At 48.4% G+C, this 15,730-nt stretch overlaps 8 protein-coding genes across 8 annotated transcripts; 3 read left to right on the top strand and 5 right to left on the bottom strand.

Moving 5' to 3' along the window:
* Positions 1-1,999: 1,999 nt before the first annotated feature.
* Positions 2,000-3,721, top strand: FOBCDRAFT_253816 (general substrate transporter; the record flags this gene model as incomplete). Its single annotated transcript, XM_054707325.2, has 4 exons — positions 2,000-2,180; positions 2,239-2,534; positions 2,586-2,947; positions 2,998-3,721. 4 exons carry the CDS (start codon positions 2,000-2,002, stop codon positions 3,713-3,715), a joined length of 1,557 nt encoding a protein of 518 aa, XP_054563300.1. The 3' UTR covers positions 3,716-3,721.
* A 445-nt stretch (positions 3,722-4,166) lies between these two features.
* On the top strand, positions 4,167-5,285 carry FOBCDRAFT_265140 (chaperonin 10-like protein; the record flags this gene model as incomplete). Its single annotated transcript, XM_054707324.1, has 1 exon — positions 4,167-5,285. The coding sequence occupies one exon, from the start codon at positions 4,167-4,169 to the stop codon at positions 5,283-5,285; it is 1,119 nt and encodes a 372-aa protein (XP_054563299.1).
* Positions 5,286-5,505: 220 nt separating this feature from the next.
* On the bottom strand, positions 5,506-5,763 carry FOBCDRAFT_118837 (uncharacterized protein; the record flags this gene model as incomplete). Its single annotated transcript, XM_054707323.2, has 1 exon — positions 5,506-5,763. A coding segment is annotated over one exon (258 nt), but the record flags the coding sequence as incomplete, so codon positions are not given.
* Positions 5,764-6,626: 863 nt separating this feature from the next.
* Positions 6,627-7,601, bottom strand: FOBCDRAFT_145651 (beta-lactamase-like protein; the record flags this gene model as incomplete). The annotated part of the gene is made up of 1 exon (XM_054707322.1): positions 6,627-7,601. The coding sequence occupies one exon, from the start codon at positions 7,599-7,601 to the stop codon at positions 6,627-6,629; it is 975 nt and encodes a 324-aa protein (XP_054563297.1).
* A 302-nt stretch (positions 7,602-7,903) lies between these two features.
* On the bottom strand, positions 7,904-10,021 carry FOBCDRAFT_233088 (uncharacterized protein). The gene has a single exon (XM_054707321.2). It carries the CDS (start codon positions 9,544-9,546, stop codon positions 8,053-8,055), a length of 1,494 nt encoding a protein of 497 aa, XP_054563296.2. The 5' UTR covers positions 9,547-10,021; the 3' UTR covers positions 7,904-8,052.
* An 879-nt stretch (positions 10,022-10,900) lies between these two features.
* On the bottom strand, positions 10,901-12,391 carry FOBCDRAFT_191575 (beta-lactamase-like protein; the record flags this gene model as incomplete). The annotated part of the gene is made up of 4 exons (XM_054707320.2): positions 10,901-11,625; positions 11,685-11,787; positions 11,840-11,996; positions 12,049-12,391. 4 exons carry the CDS (start codon positions 12,389-12,391, stop codon positions 11,035-11,037), a joined length of 1,194 nt encoding a protein of 397 aa, XP_054563295.1. The 3' UTR covers positions 10,901-11,034.
* A 356-nt stretch (positions 12,392-12,747) lies between these two features.
* FOBCDRAFT_323991 (uncharacterized protein) lies at positions 12,748-13,651 on the bottom strand. The gene is made up of 3 exons (XM_054707319.2): positions 13,466-13,651; positions 13,178-13,405; positions 12,748-13,127 (listed from the first exon to the last, which is right to left on the bottom strand). The coding sequence occupies exons 1-3, from the start codon at positions 13,601-13,603 to the stop codon at positions 12,846-12,848; spliced, it is 648 nt and encodes a 215-aa protein (XP_054563294.1). The 5' UTR covers positions 13,604-13,651; the 3' UTR covers positions 12,748-12,845.
* A 280-nt stretch (positions 13,652-13,931) lies between these two features.
* Positions 13,932-15,264, top strand: FOBCDRAFT_265137 (uncharacterized protein; the record flags this gene model as incomplete). The annotated part of the gene is made up of 3 exons (XM_054707318.2): positions 13,932-14,093; positions 14,144-15,087; positions 15,147-15,264. The coding sequence occupies 3 exons, from the start codon at positions 13,932-13,934 to the stop codon at positions 15,253-15,255; spliced, it is 1,215 nt and encodes a 404-aa protein (XP_054563293.1). The 3' UTR covers positions 15,256-15,264.
* Positions 15,265-15,730: the final 466 nt, after the last annotated feature.

Below are 15,730 nucleotides of genomic sequence, written 5' to 3'. Positions count from 1 at the left end.
TTGCCGTTATAGGTGACTTTTCGCTTGGCGTCACGAACCGAGACTGACGGGTTCAAGTAGTCGAATATTTCTTGCAGTTCATTTTCTTCTGCAATGGAAAAAGAATGGTTTCTGGCGATGATCCAGTTCATTAGAAGCCGTTGAAAGTGATCGCGGTCGAAACGCTTAATAACAGTGTTCGCAATTGCTTGTTCTCGTGGGTCGTGCAAGTCAAGCTTCAAGGCTTCCACGATGGACTTCTGCCCCGTCGCCTTAACACTCAGAGAATCAGCTTTCTTTTCAGCAGTTCCTTTCGTCTTGCTAAACGGAGCGCGGATTCTATGTTCGGAGAGTGCCCAGCCACGGAAGTGATATCGAAGGGTTGCTTCGTGATTGTCTTCGTCTTCCGGAGGGGTCTCGGCCGGTCTCAATAAGGGCGTCGGGGTTGAAGACGATAGAAAAGGCGTCGGGGACGGCGTTGGATTGGGAGTAATAAGGCTAAAATTGGAAGAAGCCATCTTGAATGAAAGCTCGTGGCCGTGTCAAAATCGCGTGGAAAAAAGGGCAAAGCGTAATAAGAAAATATTATAATTAAATAAGGTGAAGAAGACTGTCTCTATCGCGGCCTTTGAGCTCTGGCCAGAGCTACCCCTGACTAGGAGCAGATGGAATCCCCATTTCGGTAATGATAAGATAAATGCCATGGCCGAGGCAAGGCAGGCATACTGTAACAGTCCCAACGGAGTATATTGACAACTGGACCACTGCAGCAAAGCATCCTGACGCTAGGGACGAAAGTGAGGAAAGGACGAAAAAGGAGAGATAAAGGGAGCTTCCTGCGGCTCTTAAGCTTTCATGGGCCTTTGGGACTCCATTAAATTAGTCGGTGGCGGGGCAATCCGAGTCCCCTTCTGCCATTGAAAAGTGAATGAATGGTGGACTACTTTTTCTTTCACTTTGTTATTTGTTATGCAAAGCTTTACCCGGCATATTGTGATTTAAATAGCTCTAATGAGAAAAATGCGGCGGTTCTAACGGCACTGATTTTGTTAAATGCCAGTAAAAGCTGCGATGTCAAAAGAGTTTATTGTTTTTTTGTTCTAGGGTAGCTGTCAGCCAGAGCTAAACTCTCACACCTAATTTGGCAGGGAGCCCCTAACTAACTCACTCCACTTCAAATCCACTCCATCCACTCCACGAGCGCTTCGAGTGGAATGGATGGATTACATAATCCACCAACCCGCCTCGTGGAATGGATCGTGGATTCAGTGGAGTGGATTGCAACCCTGTATGGTTGCCAGAACCTTCTGGACTTGCATGAATGAACGGGGGAGTATTTGCAGACAGTAATCCAACTCTTTTGCATGCCAAATCGCTGCAACAGCGGGAAAAGGCGTCTTTTTTCACCATCGGGTTTAACAGGGCTTTGGCCAGATTAACTGGCTACAGTCCGGTTGCTTTAAAGCCGACACGGGCGTTGGATTTCGTGACAGCTTCCTTCTGAGCTTTTCTAGAGTTTTTAAAGGAATGAAATCTTACCGATCTGGCTCGAGTCTGCGATAGAAGCAAGATTTGATAGGAGAAGATTTGGAAGCCATATAATTAAAGTTCGTAAAGCTATCGCGGTTTGAAGTCAAAGTAATGTTGATGGCTGGGGCTGAAATCCGGTGGCCAGTCTATGGGGTGGCCAGTTGTGGGGTGATCGATGTTACTCAGTATCTCCACGTTGCCAAGCACTTATCCTCTCGTATTAACTTTGCCCAGACACTCGCTAGCGTTATTCGTCCAAACGTCACGTACCCCACATCCACCCCGCGTTTTGAATTTCTCCCCCATGTTCACGCATCTCATCTCATGTACCGACATGGGGTAAGCTCTTCGGGGTAGAGGCCGATGCTACCATGATAGCCTGGTATACTAGGTATATGACTGAATACAAAAGGTGTTGAGAATCGCAAATTTTATTTGAGATCATGCCCTATTGCTCAATCACTCTTGAATCATCTTGCCAGCCGCCATAATGTCTGGCACGAACACGACATATAACTTTCTCATCATCTTCTTTGTTGCTCTCGGATCTTTCACCTATGGCTTCAACTCGGCTATCAGTGGCTCTGTTATCGGCCTTTCGTCTTTCCTCAACTACTTCAATCTGACCACGAGCGGCCCTGGGGCTTCTAAGAGCAACCAGATCATTGGCGGTACGTTTACGAGAACAGTGCGATAATAGGCAATGCTCTAACCATGTTTACTTTCTAGCCAACAATGCTCTCTTCGCAAGTGGCGGTGTCATCGGATGCATGATCGTCCCTTGGTTGTTGGACCGTTGTGGTCGACGTCTTGCCATCCAAACCACCTGTGTTATCTGCATCATCTCAGCCGTCATACAAGCCGCTTCCGTCCATACCGCCATGTTGCTCATCGGTCGCTTCGTCAATGGCATCGGGGTTGGCATGATCGATGTGGCTGTACCAATTTACCAGTCTGAGATTTCTCCCGCAACTGTCAGAGGTCGAATGGTCGGCTCTCATGGATTTTTGGTGGTCTGCGGCTATGTAAGTTGTATCCCAGGACTTTACAAGGTCCGTCGGTTAACCTTCTCTTAGGCAATGGCTGGATGGGTTGGCTACGGATGCTTCTTCATTTCCAATCAGGCTCTTCAGTGGCGTCTTTGCCTTGCGTTCCAGATCATCGCCCCTCTCCTGCTTGGAGTCGGATCCCCCTGGATGCCTGAATCTCCGCGATGGCTGTGCAAGGTTGACAGAGCTACCGAAGCGCTGAGAGTACTTGAGAAACTGCACCCTAGCTCAGAGAGACATCCAGAGGGACACTCTTTCGCTGAGCATGAGCTCCACCAGATTCACAACCAGCTCGAGATTGAAAAGCGAGAAAACACTGCGACAGGATGGAGGGAGACTTTCTCAAGGCCCTCGTATCGCAAGAGACTTTTGTATGGATTCTTTGTTCAGTAAGTGCCTCTTACCCACTTGAATAATACAAATGCTAACTTTGATGAAGATGCGTTGCGCAATCGACTGGTGTTCTCGTCGTCAACAACTACCAAATCCTTCTTTACGATGGTCTCGGCCTACGAGGCTCAATCGCCCTCATGCTCTACGCCTGCTATAACTCTCTTGCCGCTTTCATGAACTGGGTTAACAGTTTGATCCTGGACCGCTTCGGAAGAATCCGCATTATGGTTGTCGGCCTCATCGGATGCTCCCTGTCTCTATGTGGCTTCACTGCCATGGTTGCTGAGTTTGTGGGCACATCTAACAAAGTGGGCAATGGATTTGGCGTCTTCTTTCTCTACCTCTTTGTTTTCTTCTACGGAGGCACGATGGATGCTTCTTCCTATGTCTATTGCGCCGAGATCTTCCCAACCTCGATCCGAGCCCAAGGCGTTGGTTTCAGCGTGGCTGGTCTATTCATGATGACTCTGATCTATACTCAGACTGCTCCTACTGCATTTGAGAACGTAGGTTGGAAATATTATCTGGTTTTTATTATCATTCCCTGGATTGGTGCATTCGTCATGCAGAAATACTTCCCGGAGACTGCCGGGCTCTCGCTTGAGGATATCGCCGTCCTGTTTGGCGATGAGGCGGCTGTCAATGAGAATGGCTCTAGCGAAAAGTCGGCTCAAGCCTCTGTCGTACAAGAGGAGATTAGCGGTGGTGGCGAAGTGGCCAACAACGAGAAAAGCTTCAACTCCCAACAGGTTACAGGAGCCTGAGTCTCCAATACATCTAAGCAGCCAACTATGATATCACAAGTTATCAAATGGGGCTTTTATCATATCAAATATGGAAGTTGCCAGACTGGATATGTATTCTAATAAAGTCGTTAGTCTGCATTAATATTTACAGTATTCAGTTAATCCAGAACTGGCCCAAGTAAAAGGAAATTCTAGAGTATTCAATATTATTTAGTCCTTGATTATTGACCATAACCTTTCTTACTTTGGGGAACATTTTTTTTGAGTGGAGACTGATGTACTCCAATCTTCCCCCACACCCCTCCATCGTTATTACCCCAACTCCGTTCCGACTTTTGTCCATGCTGCAAGACTCAGCTCAACCGGCACACGAGAAGACTGGCCCCGCAGATAAGATCTAGGTCAATATTCCCCTGCAACCACACATCAAGGTTATCTCACCCATTACTTCATCGCCCTCCAGATTACCATGTCTCAAGTACAGACCGCCGCTGTGGTTGAGCAGTTCGGCAAGCCATACACGTTCAAGCAGATCCCACGCCCAACAGAACCCGAAGGCAAAGATATCCTTATAAAGGTCCTCGCTGCTTCATACTGCCACACAGACGCCATTTTCGCCGCCGGTCTTCTGTCGCAGGACCTCCCTCGCATTGGATGCCATGAGTTTGCTGGAGAGGTGATTGCGCTCGGGCCAGATGTCTCAATTCACCGCGGGGTTGCTGTGGGCACTAGGGTAGGAGTCCCAGGCAGGGCATACCATCCCTGTGGGACTTGCTATGAGTGTACACACCCCGGCCAGGATAGCATGGGATACTCTCCTTACTGTCCTCGCTCTGGAAACTTGGGATTGACCAGGGATGGTGGCTTCCAAGAATATTGCCTTGTGGACAGTCGACAAGTTGCGGTCCTGCCCGAGAGTTTGTCACCAACACAAGCAGCACCGTTAATGTGCGCTGGACTTACGATTTGGAGTGCACTTCAACACGAAAAAGTGCAGAAAGCTCAACGAGTTGGAATTATAGGTGCTGGAGGTGGACTGGGTCATATCGGAGTGCAGTTTGCAGCTCATCTCGGCAAGGATGTTTTGGCCATCGATGCCACAGACCAGGCAATTGACCTGATAAACAAAGTCAAGAACAATCTCGGTGAGGCTGGAAAAAGGGTTTACATCGCTGACGCCCGCAAAGAGGACTCAGATGTCTTGGAGGCAATGATTCAGCCAGCTAGCGACGCGCCACCTTCAGAAGTCGGTCTTGACGCAGTCATCCTCCTTCCGGAGTCGCAAAAGGCATTTGATGCGGGAATGAAGCTCCTTAGAAACCACGGGACAATGGTTGTTGTGAGCTTTCCAAGTGGCAAGCTTCAAGTCAGCGCGCATGATCTTGTATTTCGGGACATTGCGGTAGTTGGCAGCCTAGTGGGAAGAAACCATCAGCTGAGAGAGATGCTGTACTTTGTTGTACAGAACAAGGTGGAAGTTCAGGTCAGGACGTTTGCATTTGATCAATTGAATGAACTAGGAGGGCCTGAGCACCAAGCAGAGGGTGGAAAGCTAGTTATTGATATGATTCTTGAGAGAGCTAGATAGACAAAAAAGGCCTCGTTTCTTTATGCACGGCTATTAGAACTCAAATTATAATCATACACTGTCTATCACTGTTCAATCTTGAACCTAATGCGCTGAAGTAACTAATAGAGTGATTGTAATCAGAAGGCGCGCTGTTTCCATACTCACAAATAACGCCGCTCAATAAATATTACACCTCGTTTTATTAATTTATAACCAAACCATATCTTTAACCGACATTGATACAAACCATGCTAGTATGCTGGCCTAATTGTAGGTACTTGTAGGCTTCGACAACCCGATCCTTGCTAAAGCCGAATTCATTCTCCACAGGCAATTCCAAGCCGCGAGCTAGCATGAATCGCGTCACCTCTTCTAGCTGCTGCCTAGATCCAAGGATGATACCTGGCACGCCAGCAGCCTTCAAAAAAGCCAGAAGAGCGACATCAGGCATATCCTTCTGCTCGCAGGGAGCCAGAAATCCGATAACAGCGGCCGTTTCCATTGGTGATCTTGCGGACTTCATCGTCCTAATTGGTTGTCTTCTTGTAGTTGATGACCTGATCGACTCCGTAAGTCTTCTTGACGTCTTCGAGTTTGTTGTCGGACGAGGAAGCAGGCTTGCAAACAAATAAATCAAATCAAATCGGGGGCCTAATTTGATTTGATTTGATTTGATTTGATTTGGATACTAAAATTGGCGATTTGATTTATTTGTTTGCAAGCCTGCGAGGAAGTGATAATGGTTACGACACCGGCAGCCTTAGTGAGGGTGAAACTTGTGATGGAGACGCAACCAATTCCTTAATTAGACTTAGTCCAAATTAACAAATTTAGAAAGAATTCAGTTTTGACAGAGCGGCTTCTATCAGCCCTTCATGTTCAAGCTCAGCTGGCCAACTGGCCTGTTAAACCCTTTCTGTAAGGTGTTTTGTAGAATCTATCAGTTAGAAACAACAATTGTTGAGCCCCACGGCACTGGAACTGGTCATCATCGCGGACACCGAGCGCATGGACGGTGTCAAGCCACTGGTGCTAGATTATTCAACGTTATTTAGATGTAGTTAGCATGACGCAGCTGGTTAAGCAAGCGGGATTTTGTTGAGTAACAGTTCATTTTATCGGAAAGATCTCCACGTCTTAACGGAGTATCTTTGCTATGAGCTTTGTCAATTAGGAACGGATCAAGAGCCACAATTTTACAGGAGATACAAAATGCTCAGCTCTAACATCTGCTCACTTTATACTGTATTGACTTTAATTTATTACTGTAGCCTAATAAACATAAACTTTCCTTGTATACGGTATTCTCTGTATTGTCCTGTCTCACTAACGTCTCACATCTACATTGGCATAGTCTTGTTAGAGCGCACCCGGAAAGAAGCGTCCTTCATCCACAGCTTGTTTCTCCCACACTCCATCATGTGCAAAAACGACCTCAACTTCCTTCAGCTCACCAGGATCTCTGATAGTATCCCGAATAATACTCAGCGTCTTCTCTGCTTGGGCTTTATCTTGATGAATGCAACAAGTCACTCCTGGGTATGCCTCATCCGCCCATGTTGCAATGTCCTTCTCCCTTGTCAACAGCCGTCCATCATGGCACGAGTCTCCAGCTAGGTAAACGTGCTTCCCATCTTCTAAGCGACATAGGAGGTTGATATGACCGTCGATGTGTCCAGGTGCTGACACCACATGCAGACTTCCATCACCAAAGACATCTAGCACAGCTTCAAAGCGGCCCTTGCGGTGCCATGGCTGGGAAAAGTATCCGGTCAAACGCTGCGTTTGGGCCGACAAACTCGTCTGTTCTTCCAGCGGCGGTGGCGTCAGAGGAAGGCCTACGGGAGGCAGTTCTATGGTCCTCTTCATATCTAGCATGCCCTCTTCGAAGTGATTGTGACTCCCAGCGGCAGGCTCTCTCTTGCCATTGATAAGTTTCGCTGCTCCAGGTCCTACGACGTAGGTAGAATTTGGGTAATCGGATGGTGTTCCAACGTGATCCCAGTGAAGATGACTGAACATAATTACGTCAATATCATCAGGACCTAGGCCACCCTTCGCCAGTGACTTAACAGTGTCATGGTAACCGGAGAGCGGTTGTCGGGTTTGAGCGTGCTTGTATATAGGCGGGGCATAGTCTTGGAGGTTCCGTCGAATTCCAAGATCAAAGACGATCCTTATGGTCCTGCCAGAGCGCCTGTCTTTATGTTGGATCAGAAAGGAAAGAGAGGGGACTGTCTTTCGAACCGAAACATCTTCTAGGGGGGTAACAAAAAATCGCTCGGGCAATGTTAGATACCCTGCTGAGAGGGCATGGACAGTGACAAAAGACATTTTGAATAAGGGCTTTGAACAAGTACAAGTCCAGAAACGATAATTTTCCAATTCGCCACTATCCGTCTTAAGTATTCGTATGGGTAAGCTGAACGAAATTGACCTTTTTAGGAATTCAACGAGCACATGCCTCGGTTGATCAATGATGTATCTACCCCAAGAACTTTGGCAGTCGAAACAGCGGTATTGCCTGCACTGCCCAAAAATTGTTACCCCGAGCTGCCTGGAGCAAAAATGCCTAGCTGCCGACCTTGCTTAACAGGTTAACCACCTTGATGGAAACAATCTATTGAAACTATGTTGTGACCTTCTTTCTGTGGCTGGATTATCGTCAGCGCAGCCGAACTTAAGTGCTCCACAGACGCCGCATCGTAATAAATTTGCAACATGCGACAATTAAACCATGCAATAAAGCTTCATGTGACCTTGATATGCACCTCTGCCGCCGCCCTCATTCTTGCTGAAGAGTATCCGCTACAACAGAAAGGCTCTGTCCGACAATATACACAATCTCAAAAACCTGGAACCCTTTAAACGTCTCTGCCCAGAGTCGAGCAACGCAGGCTGCCAACCTCCGTATCTGACTTGCGTGATCCCTGGCACTATCTAGTAACTCGGCAAGCTCTGTCTCTCGAATCAGAGCCACAATCATATCGAGTAATTTCTGCTCATCCGGCCTCAAGGCACTCAATCCTGACGACTCGACACAAAAAGCGAGCGAACGCAACCAGTAAGTCATCAGAAAAGCACACTCAAGATTAGAAAGGGCGTGTTGGAAGCTCCAATTAAGCGTGAGAGTACGAGCGACAAACGCGATGCCCACGCGCACCGGGATGCTCAATGCGTGTATACACTGCAAAATAGCCCTATCTAGATGCGGCGACCTATTGCAGACTCTGATCTTACCATCTGTAAAAGCACGTGCAATCACGGTAGGGTCTCGTGTGAAGAGTTGCCGATACGGTCCAGTATTTGCATTTAGACGGATATAAACAAGGCGCAACAGAGCAGTTGAGTTGAAACCCATTGGTCCCTTTGGAGACGATGGATCTAGAGTCGACTCGTGTGTTGCTTCCCAGGATTCTTGCCACGCACGGAGAGCTGCCTCCATCTTCTTTATGAACTCTTCACTGAGCGAGCTCTCTGGGTCTGGCACTGGGCCCAAGGCGTTACGGGCATAGAATATTTGGAGAAATATGCCATGGATGAGCACATAGTTGCCAAAGGCCGAGATACCATCCTCGTAATGAACTGTTGTCCCCTGGAGTAGTCTCTCGACAGTGTGTTGGAATGACCGAGGCTGGCATGTAGTTCTGTTGTGAAGATCGGACCACTCAAGCGCCGTCTGAGTTTCCCATTCGGAAGCACAGGAGGGTAGGTTCAGACCGACTTCCTGGTTCAAAATCATTGGGGGAACGTTGAAGGCAGCACACTGCAGACTGAAGAGTACGTAGGCCACAAAGAGAGTCCGGCGTTTTTCTTCGGCATGAATCCATTCCTCCCAGGACATGTCCCTCATGACAGTATCCTCATGCTCACCGATGCCAAACTCGCGCACCAGCGTCGCAACCTGGCTGGCCATGGACAAAGCATCCCGCACCAGTGCTTTCTCGCCCCAAGATGTCATGGCCATGAGGACGAGAAGTCCCTGTAATAGGCGTAGACCACGTTGACCTTGGGACAGGATAGGAGATGGCTGATCATGCTGTGACTCGTTGGGGATGGAGGAGAACCCCGCAAATCCTGGAGAACTGCCGGTAAGACGTGAGACAGTTCCTTCGTAGAACTGGTCCAACCGCCGATTGATGAGCACCTTGGCAACACGATACAGCTCAATGCCTTTTGCATGCTCAAAACGGTATAGCGCTCCAACAGCAGCGAGGGCTAGTGTGAGTTCTGGACCCAGCGTTTCCAGCGTCAGAGTTGCCACGTGAAGCATAGGCATGTGAGCGTGAAAGCCACGGAAGTACCCCTCCAGATACCGAGATAGCGTGTGCCTCGATGGAAAGTTAAAGGGGTGAGGGATGGTGCTTGTCAATGATGCTACTCGCTGTGCAAGAGCTTGGTATACTTCCGGCAATATCCGCCAAGGACAGGAAGACGATATCTGCCCTGGAGCCAAGTATTGCTGGTAACTCGCAGTCGGCTCCAAAGCATTCAATCTGGAAGAGGATGAGGGCTCAAGAGACGGCAGTCTTGACACCACAGGGCGGGTCTGTGATGTCTCCTGAGATAGGTTTATGTTGATGGGTATGTTGAGATTTGGGTCCGTCGGGATTTCTCTAGAGGAACCAATATCCAATTGACGGTCTGCTTGAGGGAATGCAGGAGGATGAGGTGGCGGTGGCGGTGGTGGAGGAGAGGGCAAGCGAACATGCTGCTCCGAAATGTCGACGAGAGATAGATTAGTATTGAGAAAGGTAGTCGGAAGCGGTTGATCGTCGATGGGAAAGTCATTCCATAGGAACTCAAATGCCTGTAGACTGTCTGCTGCGCCAAGGAGGAAGCTGGGGGTAGCTGACAAGTCGGAGGGTTCGAGCTCTAGTCCAGCTGTCGTTTCAGCCGGGGTAGGATGTCTCTCGGAGTTCACTTCTGGCCTATCTTCCAACTCAATGTGCTGTTCGGGAATACTGTCCATTACATCGACGGCTTCTTCTTCCTGTAGCTCCGGGAGAGGAGTATGCGGTCTGGATGCTTCTCCAGATGGAGCCATATTGGTTGACAGAGTCATCTCGCTGGGCGAGCCTTGTTCTGCACATTGGATAACCCCATATTGATTCTCATCCTGCTGGCGAGATTGTCGGTGATGACGGGTGAGAAGGTCTCTATTGACAGGGTAAGTTGTCAGAGGTTGGGCATGTCGAGCAAGTGTTGGGACTCACCGTCTCGAAAAGCTCTGCCCACAACGACAGACGAATGGCTTCTCTTGGGTATCTAGAAGCAAAAACACTTTAGCAATAGATCCTTTGCCAGGACTGTACCACGTACGGATTCTCTCGTGCCGCTGCAAATGCTCCGAGCGCTTGAACTGCTTGTGGCAGAATTTGCAAGGGGCAACATGCAGGCGGGGACGACCCCTTCGCATCGAATTTTGCTCTGCTGGGTTTGACGTCTGAGTGTTCGATGTTGGATTTCACCCCAAGATTGCTGGAGTCTGTGGGGACCGAGATGGAGATGGAGTAAGTTAAAGTAGCGGGGTCTTGGGGTTGGAGAAGATTTTGTCGTTCTTGTTTTGGAGCCTTACTAATCAAGCAGCCATCCATTAAGCGGAGAAGCAGTCTAGCCTCTAAACCTAGATAGCGTTATCTCTGTCCCAATTTTCCACAGTAGCCTTTCTTTCATGTGATTCAACCCAAAGTTGTTGTGTGCTAAACGCTGGACATCAGAGGTCCGTATCTACCCTAGCCAAGTACGTCGATTTGCGTCACATGGTTCAGGTCCTGACCTCATCTATAATATTGACAAAGCCCTTCTCCTCGCCCTTCCACGTTATCTGCCTCCCATCCCTCCATTGCCCAACAACTAGAGGTTTGCGGCCAGGTTCCCCCCCTCTGGGCAGGTCATTAAGGAACCCCCATCGACAGTACTCTTTGAGTCCCCGCTTCTGCCAGTCATTGATGTCCTCCATTTTATCGTCGTTAAATAGAGGCAGAACTTGAAACAGTACTTCATCGTGTGCTAGACAGATAAAGATGTTGGGTTGTGCGTCTAGATCCTGAAGACTATTTATGCTCCTCTGCGCAAGATCGGGGAAGCTATAGGCACTTCCAGGAGCGCGAGAGACGTCATAGAATGGTTCAATACGTGCATCCATGCCCGTAGCCTTTGGGTGGTGCTGCGTAAAGACTGAACAGGGGCAAGGAGATGGATAATATTCGTCCAGAACCTCTGTAGAAACCTGTTTTGGTAGGGGCAAATATCTCGTCGGGCGTAATACGCCAGCGTAGTGGCAGCAATCACCCCCCATAAAGACAAATGTGTGTGGGGTGGTACGCGCCAGACCGCAAATGTGTCCTATTGCGTGCTGATTAGGGGAGTCAGTATGTAATCTATACCAAGAATGGCCATTGTGGTGCGACTTACACCTGGGACGTCCAGGAGGTAAAAAGAGCCGTCACCAAAATAATCAAAAGCTGGGAACCCAGCAACATTCATTGTGAAATCCGGCTCATGAATCCGATGGCCCCTGCACAAAGTTTTCAGCAATTTTGATCGGCCGTTCCTGTGAGTTGACTTACTCTAGGTCTCTTGCTAGCACAGGACTCTCGGGGTTCTCTGGCCACCCAGGCACAAAGTTTTGAGTGAAGCCAGGCCCAACAACAATATCCGTTGACGCTGGGAACTTGGAACCGTCGCCGACATGGTCCCAGTGCCAGTGACTCCAGACAATGGCCTCTATCCAACATCAGCACGAAAACGTACGGAAATGAAGGAAAGCTTATCATACTTAGGTTGTCCAGATCGAACCCCTGGTTGACAAGGATCTCATCTACCCCAGATTTAATCTCAAGGCCGGGGACGTGGCTACCAATCATCTTTGATGTTTGCGGCGACGAATTCCAAAAGTCTTTGCGAGAACCGCAATCAAAGAGGACAAAGTCCCCTTCGTGCTCTAATAAGAAACACAACGTCTTAAAATTGAGCCTCTCATGGTTCTTGATCTGTGGCTGCACGAACGCGTTAGCGTCGCAGGACATGCGTGTTGTGGTGTCGATAGCCTGGACGCGAACCGTCTTGGAGGACGATGGCAGCTCCAAGGTCGGGGCCTTTTCTGATTTGATGTCACCCATGATACCCTATACAGCTGATGATTAGTGTAGGTTGATCACAAGCCAAAGACTAATGCGTGTGGCGGGTGTCTTGCTGGGCATTTATACTTCTCCGTTTCCCCTCACTCTAAACCTAGTCCGGGGTACTTCCACAATTAGAGTTCAGTAAAACTCCCTTTCTCCTTATCTTCGTCGGGTCTGGGGTAATGGAGGTGAAAACTCCTGTTGTCTCGCAGTCACTCTCAAAGACTTTTGTTCTTGTGCGTGGATTCTGCAGATGAGACATGCTCAAGCGACTAAGAAAAAATATCGTTTACAGCACTGCCTACCCATAATTTAGTCCTACTGACTAGCTAATCCGCTGTTACAGAACAACTACACAAGCCTCAAATGGCAATTCAATACACTGACAGCGTCTAGGTATATTGGGAACATACTGAATATCTACTGTCATATACTCAAAGGCTCTCTTTTGTTACACCAGCTCCAAATCCTGAATCCTCTTCCTCTCATCATAATCTTCTGTACTCAAGGGCGTCATAAGGGCACCAGCTGTTCGAGTATAAAATACTCCACTGTTGGGTCGCACATAGTAAACAACCCAATCTCCCTGGGGTCTAGCGCTTGAATTAGATAGTTCCATAAGATCAATAGACGATCCAGGAGGCTCCGGTGTCATTCCTTCAGTGAAAACGGACAAAGCAGTCCCGAAAGTAACCAAAGCTTTGTCAGGACAAGACGTATTTAATATGATGCTCTGGTGCGTATGTTAGCTAGAGTCTAGACGGTCAAGGCTATACCGCATACCAAGGTCGACCATTCATTCGCCACGGGCTGATCAGGTGAGACAATCCGGAGTTCATCTTTACCCGGAGCCGGGAATTCATGCATCTCACCAAGATATTTTTCCCATGGCAACTCGGCCACGTGGCTGAGTGTCTTGAAAACGGAATGCGAGAGTCCATGCAATGTTTGCATCAAGACGACGGCCGCTGCATTGGCATCATCGTTCTTTTGTGCTTTGTAACCTTGAGGCTATTGAATTACCAAGTTATGTCAGCCAAGTACTGATTTCTACCATCCCTGTAGACCTACAATGTCCTTGAAAGGTAGTTCTCGTATCAAGGGAGGAAGATCATGGATCAGGAGCCCTGTGTCACCACGGGCAACTGCTTCCCTGACGGCAGAAAGACCAGTGAAGTCGTCTAGCGATTGATATCTTAGCGATAACATGTTGAATACTATCTTCTAATGCACTTGAGAGGAAGTAATGATTTCTTTGCGAATCTCGGCCGATTTAGATAATGTCCCAGCTAGCGCCATGAACCCTTTTTTTTTTCGCCTCCACTCACCACCCACAGTACTAAACAGGGGCTGGAGAAAGTATTCCCAGCGCTGACAAAGCACATGGTGTGGTGGATAATTGGAGAGTTTATTCTAAAGCCCTAATTCGCAGCTCGGGATTCAGACGCATATTTGTGTCACCATGTAGCCAAAGAAGTGAACACATCCTAGCACTCATACGCTTGATCACGGTCTCTTGTTACACCATACAATCAAAATGTCTGAACAATTCCAGCATCTGCTGAAGCCCCTTCAGATGGGTAATCTGCAACTGAAGAATCGGGTTGTCATGGCATCTCTGACACGAAACAGAGACAGCGTCCCCCGAGAAAACCTTCATGTTCCATACTATGCTGAGAGAGCGGGCACCGGCCTGATCGTAAGTCTTACACCTAATATTAAATTGAAGTATGCTCACATTCTGGCTAGCTCTCCGAGGCAGCATTAATTTGTCCACAAGGTGTTGAGTGGACTTTCATGCCAGGCATCTATTCTCAAGAACACGTTGAAGGCTGGAAGAAGGTTACAGACGCCGTGCATGCCAAAGGCGGACTCATTTTCTGTCAATTACACCACGTAGGCCGAGTGGCACATCCTGGAACCCGAGTTCAACGCGAGTCCGGGAAACCTGTGCCAGGCCCATCTGCAGTTGCTGCCAGAGGTGGCAAGTTTCGCAACGTTCCTGGGGCCCCTGGCTACGTTATCCCTACTGCAATTGAGGATCCCAGGGCCATCATAGAGTTGTACAGCAATGCCTCACGCCTAGCGAAGGAAGCTGGTTTTGATGGCGTGGAAATTCACCACGCCAACGGGTACCTTCCTATGCAATTCCTGGAATCTCACAGCAACCATCGCACAGACGAGTGGGGGGGTTCTTTGGAGAACAGGATGCGCTTTTCGCTTGCTTGTCTGGCCAAGATGAATGAGCACTTCCCCTATAACAGAATTGGAGTTAAGATCGCTCCTTGTGGTGGCTATAACGATATGGGTGAGCTAGACGCCCAAGGAAACCCCTCACCCGAAGTCGCCCTCGAAACCTACGGCGGGTTTTGCACAGAGCTTAATAAGCTTGGCCTTGCGTATGTTCAGGTAATGCGATGGTGGGCGTCTTATGATTTAATGATTGATGGCAAGCCTAGAGGAGTTCAGTGGGATCCCATTGCAGCACTGAGGCCAATCCTATCCAACACGCTGCTCTTTGGCAACACAGCTTTCACGCCAGAGGAGGCTGATGAGTGGATTAAAAAGGGGTACATGGATGCTGCAGTTATTGGCAGACCGCTTCTCTACAACCCTGACTATGTTGAGAAAATACAGAGTGGGCAAGCAGCTGCGCTCTACACGGAGCAACCAGGTGATGAGCACTGGTGGTAGTAAGTCTCAACATTGTACGCCCTGTCTTGACGATGAAGATTACTTACACAGTTGACAGCAAATGGAGAAACAACGACAAGAGGGACGGCTATCTGAACTGGGCAAAGCGAACTATCGTCCCGGCACATTTAGCAACAAAGGATAGGTTAAGTCTAATTCACGATTAAAGAGAAGCATAGTAGACATATGTTTAAAACAGATTCCATCAATTGCGGTGCATTATGCCCAAGTCAATGGAAAGTGACCTGAGCCCTTAAATGCAATCCACTCCCATCTTCGTACCTTTAATCAAGACGGATTACCAAAACGTATTTAGAATTTGTCGGTTTCATCAGAGTTGCTTCCACCGAACCCCGCATTCGGCCAGACATGATGATGTGGCTTGTGGGATAATTTGTGGGGGTAATGGCCGTAGCAGATTTGAGACTTGTATCTCCTTGTACCTATATGAGCCTGAGGGTTAGCAAATGTTTAGTCAAGGGCGCCAGTGTACCCGAGGTCTCTACTGGAATCCGCTTTCGAGGCCGTACATGCACTAGCATTTACAGCCCCTGCAATCTGGCACTCGACATGATTCTACTCCAAGTTGGAGACAAAAACATTCCTGAGGAATCGCTAACCTTCATCAGACATTGCAAATGG

The sequence above is a fragment of the Fusarium oxysporum genome, chromosome X (genome assembly GCF_013085055.1).
Source record: "Fusarium oxysporum Fo47 chromosome X, complete sequence".
NCBI lineage: Eukaryota > Fungi > Ascomycota > Sordariomycetes > Hypocreales > Nectriaceae > Fusarium > Fusarium oxysporum.
The sequence above is the reverse complement of the archived record's forward strand: the minus strand, read 5'-3'. Positions and strand labels throughout refer to the sequence as shown.